Here is a 9428-nt window from a genome sequence, read left to right as displayed (position 1 = left end):
ATATTTCAGATTCAGATTTCAGATTCAGATTTCAGATTCAGATTTCACATAGTGATTTCAGATTCAGATTTCAGATTCAGATTTCAGATTCAGATTCAGATTTCAGATTTCAGATTTAGATTTCAGATTCAGATTTCAGATTTCAGATTCAGATTTCAGATTCAGATTTCAGATTTCAGATTTCAGATTCAGATTCAGATTTCAGATTTCAGATTCAGATTTCAGATTCAGATTTCAGATTCAGATTTCAGATTCAGATTTCTGATTTCAGATTTCAGATTTCAGATTTCAGATTTCAGATTTCAGATTTCTGATTCAGATTTCAGAATCAGATTTCAGATTCAGATTTCAGATTCAGATTTCAGATTTCAGATTCAGATTCAGATTCAGATTTCAGATTTAAGATTTCAGATTCAGATTTCAGATTTCAGATTCAGATTTCAGATTCAGATTTCAGATTCAGATTTCAGATTCAGATTTCAGATTTCAGATTCAGATTTCAGATTCAGATTTCAGATTCAGATTTCAGATTCTGATTTCAGATTCAGATTTCAGATTCAGATTTCAGATTCAGATTTCAGATTCAGATTTCAGATTCAGATTTCAGATTCAGATTTCAGATTCAGATTTCAGATTCAGATTTCTGAATCAAAGCAATCGAAAGATTCCTTTTAATTCAACCACGGTAAATTAAAAGTTCATATACCAGTATTTCGATAGCAACTTACTACCTTCTTCAGTGAACGTTTTCGATTGATGAATGTGTATCGTTTCCCTCCCTTATATTGTCCGGGTTAGGTAAGCTGGCCTGATGATGGCCTATTCCAATTCGAAGTCTACAGAAAGCCCACAAACACCATGAGGGTAATACCGAGCACCTCGAACCACTCGTTCCAGCATAAGATGGCGGCGTTCCACCACATGATCCATCGGATGAACTCCATCCCCCTATCAACTGAAGGAAGAGAAAAGGAACTTCAATATATTTTCCAAACGGCTAACAAAAATGGATACCAAAGTAGATCCATTCAAGCCATCATAAGGAAAAAAGAAAGATTGCTTCAACGGAAATCTTTCACTACTTTAACTCCTGTTCAGAAGGAGTTTCAACGAAGGTCCATGGAGTTCAACAGTGTCAACGCAGTCGAATTGCGACACAAGTTGACAAAGTTTGATATTGAACTAGTGTTCACTAGCTCTAATAATCAACTGAAATCCATCTTAGGATCGACAAAAGATCCAGTGGAGCTCCTTCATAGATCTGGTGTGTACAAAATCAGTTGTTCCGACTGTGATAAGGTGTACATTGGACAAACCAAAAGGAAGTTGATTGATAGATTCGAGGAACACATGGCTATAGCTAGATCTGACTCAAAGAAGAAAATTCTTCCTTCACAGAATCCTAGATCTGCAGTAGCTTTACACATGTGTGAATCTGGTCACTCTATTGATCGAGGAAATGTCTCGCTGATCCGGTCTTTGAATAGTAATTCGCTTAAATTGGATGTTGCTGAAAGCAGTTCATCTCTTAAACGGAGACACCGGACCAGGGCACACTTGGTTGTTCAAATTCTTAGGTAAAAAGAAATACAATAATTTACCTGACAATGCCCAAAAACGGGTAGAAAATAATTTAGCACTACCAGAAAACACCCAGAATAGGGTAGGTAGATCCAAAAAACAGACAACGGCACAACTGCCGAGCATTCGGAGGTTTTTGCTACCTAGTAGTAGCTTACCTAACCCGGACAATATAAGGGAGGGAAACGATACACATCGAAATACTGGTAAATGAACTTTTCATTTACCGTGGTTGAATTAAAAGGAATCTTTCGATTGCTTTGATTCAGTTGAATCATTCAACCAAGTAGGCTCATACCACAACAGAGGGATTCAGATTTCAGATTCAGATTTCAGATTCGGATTTCAGATTTCAAATTCAAGTACACTGTTCGAAAGATCTTGATGGGACGGGAAGTTGATTTACCTATTAAGTCATTACAAATCCGTCTTTCAAAACTACCTACATGTCGACTAGATTTGAAAGCTGACTTACTAGCATAACATTTTTGCCACTCTTTTTCTTGTACTTAATGAACCAACTCTTTCAATCCACAACTTTTTTTTCTCCCACGGTTTTTTTTTTTCTTATCTCATACAAACTTTTTCTTGTTCTTTCAAGACCTTTCTAACTGCATATTGCACATCCGTTTACACAAAAACAAATTTTGCCAAGTCTCCTTCTGAGTTAAGGTTTCAGATCAGCTTTCAGATCATTGGTTTAAATTTCAATTCGAGTCAAATTATTGTCAATTGTTAAATGAATGAACATATCACACTCTTGTTTAAGAATTTTAAAGATTCGTTCCTTGCGTTATGTTCTATTTCCGCATCGAACTTTTGGCATAGGCAACATTTTTTTTCATGATTTATCGACTGAGCACTAAAGAATTTGAGGTTTATTCTGTTTTAATTGATGTTACCGCTTTGATTAGGAATGATATTATTTGCAGAGGAATTTAATGTTTAACTTCTGGCACTTGAGGAAACCGATCGAAATAACTTATACAGAGCTGCAAATTATCAGTGTCAGACAGCCAATATCAGCCGACTTTGATACTGCTTAGCATGTCTATGTCACGCGATACTGATTTTTGGTCAGCGACATAAATTTACAATGTCATTACCAAGTTGAATGAAGGACATCATGATTGCTAGGACTTTTTTCTTCTTACAGCCAACGACTACATTTGTTCAACTGTTATGCAACTTATAACGTAAAATCCATCCGAACACAGTCAGCAAATGAAATAGAAAGACGATCCACTATGTATGATGAGAGTGGAGTGCAAAAATGTCATTCAATATTGACATTGCCGACTGACTGACATTGTAGCTTCGTCATTCAACTGGTAGACGACTTTGATATTCGTTCGATAACATTGACTACTAGACGTTGGTCAGGAGAAAAGACATTGACTGAAATTTACCAGCCTTGAACTTATACCTCATTCGGAATTGTGGAAGTTTACAAACCTGAACACGTGGTTCTTTTTCAACGACTGACACATTGAGTGGGTAGCTCATGGCATGTTAAGGTTTTTTCACCGATATTTCGTTCTATTCATTTTATAACAGATGTTAACCCATTTGAATAACCCTTTAAAACGTGGTCACCTGTATAATGGTTTCTATAACTTTCTTTTCGATTGCAGGATGGCTAACATGTCGCCAGGTGCTAAACATAATGGTGATCTTCGGGTTCATGTTGAACTACGCGCTGCGGGTGAACTTCACCATAGCGATCGTGGTGATGGTGAAGGCAGTCAAAAATTTAACAGCGGGAACCGATGACGAGGCACTGGCGCTCTTGGGCAACGGAACTTCATTGGCCACGACAACGGAACAGAGCGTCATTCCGGAGGATGCAAAATTCGAATGGGATGCTTACCAGCAGAACCTTATGCTGGGAAGTTTCTTCTGGGGCTATGTTCTGACGGAACTTCCTGGTGGACGTTTGGCTGAGGTTATCGGAGGTCGTCGCGTGTTCGGATACAGCATGTTGTGTGCCAGTTTGCTGACGTTGCTGCTCCCGTTGGCTGCTTACACCGATTACATTGCCGTTGTAATTCTACGAGCCGTGTTGGGTTTCTTCCTGGGAGCTTCTTGGCCAGCTATCCATCCACTGACCGCGGTTTGGATTCCTCCGATGGATCGTTCCAAGTTTATTGCTAACATGATGGCCTCTTCGTTGGGAGCCGCAGTGACTATGCCTATTTGTGGCTTCCTGCTGGACAAAGTCGGTTGGCAGTCAGTATTTTATGTAACCGGTGGATTAGCTCTGGTGTGGTCAATCATTTGGTTCTTGGTAGTGTTCGAAACGCCTGCTGAGCATCCACGCATCTCGGCTGAGGAACGCAACGAAATCGAAAGTGCCATCGGTGCCAGCGTCAAGGCTAAGAAACCCACCTACGTTCCCTGGAAGTCGATCTTCACTTCGCCACCAGTTTGGGCCATTGTACTCACCCATGGTGCTTCAGTATTTGGTTTCTTCACAGTTGTGAACCAGCTGCCAACATACATGAAGTACATTCTCAACTTCAACATCAAAGAGGTAAATTGTCAATTCGACATTTTCAATTAAATTTTTATGACTAATTAAATGTTACCTTATTTCAGAACGGTTTGCTCTCTTCGCTGCCATATCTAGGAAAATACGTGATGGCTGTTATGTCTTCCCATCTGGCCGATCATTTGCGCAAACAAGGCACTCTGTCGACCACAGCTGCTCGTAAGATTTTCACCGCTTTCGGTAAGTTGTCATCTTTATTTTACTTAGTAAATATAGTTGTATAACGGTTTAACTTTTCTTCCAAAATAGCTGTTATGACTCCCGGTTTCCTGATGATCGTTCAGGTGTACATGGGCGAGAGTCGGGCTTGGGCCGTTTCGATTTTCACACTGGCGCTGTTCCTGAACGGTGCAGTCACCGCTGGCTATCTCGGCAATGGTTTGGACATTGCACCCAATTTCTCGGGAACAATTTTCGGCATGGCCAATACTCTGTCTTCCTTTGGCGGTTTCGTTTCGGCTTACATGGTTGGCGTTTTGACCAACGAAAACGTAAGTTACAACTTTCATAACACTATTTCAAAATACAAAGTTTATAACTTATAAATACTCGAATTCTCACACTTACTAATGACATTCTCCCATCTACAGCAAAGCTACGGCCAGTGGCAGATCGTGTTCTGGATTCTCGCCATCGTTTACATTGTTGGTTCGTCTGCGTATCTGCTCATGGGCACCGGTGAGCTGCAGGCCTGGAACAATCCCCCGGAGAAGGGTGATCACCGTGAGACTGAGGAAGGTGTACCATTGAACCAACAACCAGCGATCGCCAGCAAATAAATCTCAATCATTATCCAACGGAATGAAAGAAACGAGCAGAATGGGAACCACGTGGAATTCACTTGTTTCTTCAAAAAAGACGGTAGCTCGCGCGTGGAAAGATCGCATCACCTCCACATGACGATTACTTATAACCGATACTTAGTTGTTTTCCTGAGAATCACACCTGTTGCTGCCAACTTTTTGGTAGAAGCCTGGACTTAATTTTTTAATGTGTTTTATGTTTTTACGCGTAACAGCTTTCGAGTTGTACTAGAGCAAGTGATTTGTAAGTTTTATACAAGCAAAAAGTAATCCTTAGTTAAGATTTCAAATAGAAATGGTTTGCCTGATTTGCTGTAGCATTTAATAATTTATTTTTTTAAGGTTTGTACGTTATAGAAAGCAAATCGACAGATAGTATTTTAAAGTCTTTTGGTATGCTGTCTTTAAACAAAGCGAAAAAGAAAGTTATTGGAGATGTCTAAATGTCCAGTTGTACAACTCACCGGTACGTAAATTCACTCCAAATGAAGGGACAATAATACTAGCCAAACCCACTAAAAGTTGTAGATATCCTCATCACTAGCGATTCAGGATTCGATCACTCAACAACACTGTTACAGATTTTCATGTTTTAGTGAAAACATTTTTGTTTGATTCGAAAAAAAAAAACAACTCAAACTCCAAACTTTTTCACTTTATTCAATTAAGTTCGAGTCCTGTCGCAGAACGAGAGAACCATGTGTGATATAGTGAGGCAGTTCTTATTGATCGCGCAATTATGCATAGCAGCTCTGCCACGTGCCTTGATAGATCGTTGTCGGGAGTGTTTGTTTTTCGAAAATTCATGTCTTGTAGTGGTCTGAATCTTAAAAAAAGCATTAACATTCTACATACTGGAGCTGTTTAACAGTCGTGCGATGATAAGCAAAACTTTCCATCTAACTGATACGATCTGATTGTTAGACTGTCACCATGAAGTGCAGTCCGATAACCAATGAAAACTACAAATTGAAATAAACTTGTTTACAAACCGAGAAAAAACATTTCTGTAGGCCAAAAAATACGTGTATACTCTCATGAAGCAGTTGATCATAGCCAATTGTAATTAATCTTAAAGGAAACTTTTATTTACAAAGTGCTAATTTATAGACGTATACCGTTTTTGGAATTACTCAATTTTAAAGATGCCAATAAAAAAGTGACAAGTAAAAATATTTTTTTTAAAGTTTTTTCAACAACTCCGAAAATATCCTTGCAATTTTAAGTAAATAAATAAAATAAATATCCATATACAGTAAGGGTTTTTTTCCGCTGTTTTTTACACGATTTTCGGAATTTACGCGGTATTTGAGATAAAATATCCTTTTTAAAGGAAAACACTTGGAATCTTTTTGAGACCAGAGAATCTCTGGCAGAGATCTAAGACCTGAGACATGATACATGATACATGATACATGATACATGAGCCATGAGCCATGAGCCATGAGACATGAGACATGAGATCTAAGACCTGAAACCTGAGACCTGTAATGGAGTGCAATTTACGTTCAGTGTATTTTTAATTACAAAAATTACAAAAATTACTAAAATCACAAAAATTACCAAAACTACAAAAATTTAAAAAACTACAGAAATTACAAAAATTACAAAAATTACAAAAATTACAAAAAATAAAAAATTACAAAAATTACAGAAATTACAAAAATTACAAAAATTACTAAAATTACTAAAATTACTAAAATTACAAAAACCACAATCACAAAAATTAAAAAATCACAAAAATTACAAAACATACAAAAATCAAAAAAATTACAAAAATTACAAAAATTACAAAAATCACAATCACAAAAATTAAAAAAATCACAAAAATTACAAATTTACAAAAATTACAAAATTACAAAAATTACAAAAAATACAAAAATTACAAAAATTACAAAAATTACAAAAATAACAAAAATTACAAAAATTACAAAAATTACAAAAATTACAAAAATTACAAAAATTACAAAAATTACAAAAATTACAAAAATTACAAAAATTACAAAAGTTACAAAAATTACAAAAATGACAAAAATTACAAAAATGACAAAATTACAAAAATTACAAAAATAACAAAAATTACAAAATTACAAAAATTACAAAAATTACAAAAATTACAAAAATTACAAAAATTACAAAAATTACAAAAATTACAAAAATTACAAAAATTACAAAAATTACAAAAATTACAAAAATTACAAAAATTACAAAAATTACAAAAATTACAAAAATTACAAAAATTACAAAAATTACAAAAATTACAAAAATTACAAAAATTACAAAAATTACAAAAATTACAAAAATTACAAAAATGACAAAAATTACAAAAATTACAAAAATTACAAAAAATTACAAAAATTACAAAAATTACAAAAATTACAAAAATTACAAAAATTACAAAAATTACAAAAATTAAAAAAAATACAAAAATTACAAAAATGACAAAAATTCAAAAATTCGAAAATTACAAAAATTAAAAAAAATTCAAAAATTACAAAAATTAAAAAAATGACAAAAATTACAAAAATGACAAATATGACAAAAATGACAAAAATGACAAAAATTACAAAAATTACAAAAATTACAAAAATTACAAAAATTACAAAAATTACAAAAATTACAAAAATTACAAAAATTACAAAAATTACAAAAATTACAAAAATTACAAAAATTACAAAAATTACAAAAATTACAAAAATTACAAAAATTACAAAAATTACAAAAGTTACAAAAATTACAAAAATTACAAAAATTACAAAAATTACAAAAATTACAAAAATAACAAAAAATACAAAAATTACAAAAATTACAAAAATTACAAAAATGACAAAAATGACAAAAATTACAAAAATGACAAAAATTACAAAAATTACAAAAATTACAAAAATTACAAAAATTACAAAAATTACAAAAATTACAAAAATGACAAAAATTACAAAAATTACAAAAATTACAAAAATTACAAAAAATTACAAAAATTACAAAAATTACAAAAATTACAAAAATTACAAAAATTACAAAAATTACAAAAATGACAAAAATTACAAAAATTACAAAAATAACAAAAATTACAAAAATTACAAAAATTACAAAAATTACAAAAATTACAAAAATTACAAAAATTACAAAAATTACAAAAATTACAAAAATTACAAAAATTACAAAAATTACAAAATTACAAAAATAACAAAACTTACAAAAAAAAAAAAAAATGACAAAAATGACAAAAATGGCAAAAATGACAAAAATTACAAAAATGACAAAAGTTACAAAAATTACTAAAATTACTAAAATTTCAAAAGTTACAAAAATTACTAAAATTACTAAAATTTCAAAAATTACAAAAATTACAAAAATTACAAAAATTACAAAAATTAATAAAATTAAAAAAATTACAAAAATTACAAAAATTACTAAAATTACAAAAAATACTAAAATTACAAAAATTACAAAAATTACAAAAATTACAAAAATTACAAAAATTACAAGAATTACAAAAATTACAAAAATTACAAAAATTACAAAAATTACAAAAATTACAAAAATTACAAAAATTACAAAAATTACAAAAATTACAAAAATTACAAAAATTACAAAAATTACAAAAATTACAAAAATTACAAAAATTACAAAAATTACAAAAATTACAAAAATTACAAAAATTACAAAAATTACAAAAATTACAAAAATTACAAAAATTACAAAAATTACAAAAATTACAAAAATTACAAAAATTACAAAAATTACAAAAATTACAAAAATTACAAAAATTACAAAAATTACAAAAATTACAAAAATTACAAAAATTACAAAAATTACAAAAATTACAAAAATTACAAAAATTACAAAAATTACAAAAATTACAAAAATTACAAAAATTACAAAAATTACAAAATTACAAAAATAACAAAACTTACAAAAAATACAAAAATGACAAAAATGACAAAAATGACAAAAATTACAAAAATGACAAAAGTTACAAAAATTACTAAAATTACAAAAATTACAAAAATTACAAAAATTACAAAAATTACAAAAATTACTAAAATAACAAAAATTACAAAAATTACAAAAATTACAAAAATTACAAAAATTACAAAATTTACAAAAATTACAAAAATTACAAAAATTACAAAAATTACAAAAATTACAAAAATTACAAAAATTACAAAAATTACAAAAATTACAAAAATTACAAAAATTACAAAAATTACAAAAAATTACAAAAATTACAAAAATTACAATAATTAAAAAATACAAAAATTATAAAAATTACAAAAATTACAAAAAATACAAAAATTGCAAAAATTACAAAAATTACAAAAATTACAAAAATTACAAAAATTACAAAAATTACAAAAATTACACAAATTACAAAAATTACAAAAATTACAAAAATTACAAAAATTACAAAAATTACAAAAATTACAAAAATTACAAAAATTACAAAAATTACAAAAATTACAAAAATTACAAAAATTACAAAAATAACA

General features: G+C 30.4%; 1 protein-coding gene across 1 annotated transcript; it reads left to right on the top strand.

The window, feature by feature from the left end:
- The first annotated feature begins 3169 nt into the window (after positions 1-3169).
- LOC129748315 (sialin) lies at positions 3170-5568 on the top strand. Its single transcript, XM_055742863.1, has 4 exons — positions 3170-4114; positions 4180-4312; positions 4382-4623; positions 4723-5568. Exons 1-4 carry the CDS (start codon positions 3185-3187, stop codon positions 4909-4911), a joined length of 1494 nt encoding a protein of 497 aa, XP_055598838.1. The 5' UTR covers positions 3170-3184; the 3' UTR covers positions 4912-5568.
- The last annotated feature ends 3860 nt before the right edge of the window (positions 5569-9428 follow it).

This window comes from Uranotaenia lowii, chromosome 2 (assembly GCF_029784155.1).
Source record: "Uranotaenia lowii strain MFRU-FL chromosome 2, ASM2978415v1, whole genome shotgun sequence".
NCBI classification, from domain to species: Eukaryota; Metazoa; Arthropoda; class Insecta; order Diptera; family Culicidae; genus Uranotaenia; species Uranotaenia lowii.
This window is presented reverse-complemented; position numbering and strand designations above follow the sequence as displayed.

Excerpts from the sequence above, each read along its gene's own strand:
- LOC129748315 (XM_055742863.1), top strand. The coding sequence starts at position 3,185 with ATGGTTTCTATAACTTTCTTTTCGATTGCAGGATGGCTAACATGTCGC. Across the intron at positions 4,115-4,179 it reads TCAACTTCAACATCAAAGAG|AACGGTTTGCTCTCTTCGCT; the intron begins GTAAATTGTCAA and ends ACCTTATTTCAG. Across the intron at positions 4,624-4,722 it reads GCGTTTTGACCAACGAAAAC|CAAAGCTACGGCCAGTGGCA; the intron begins GTAAGTTACAAC and ends TCCCATCTACAG.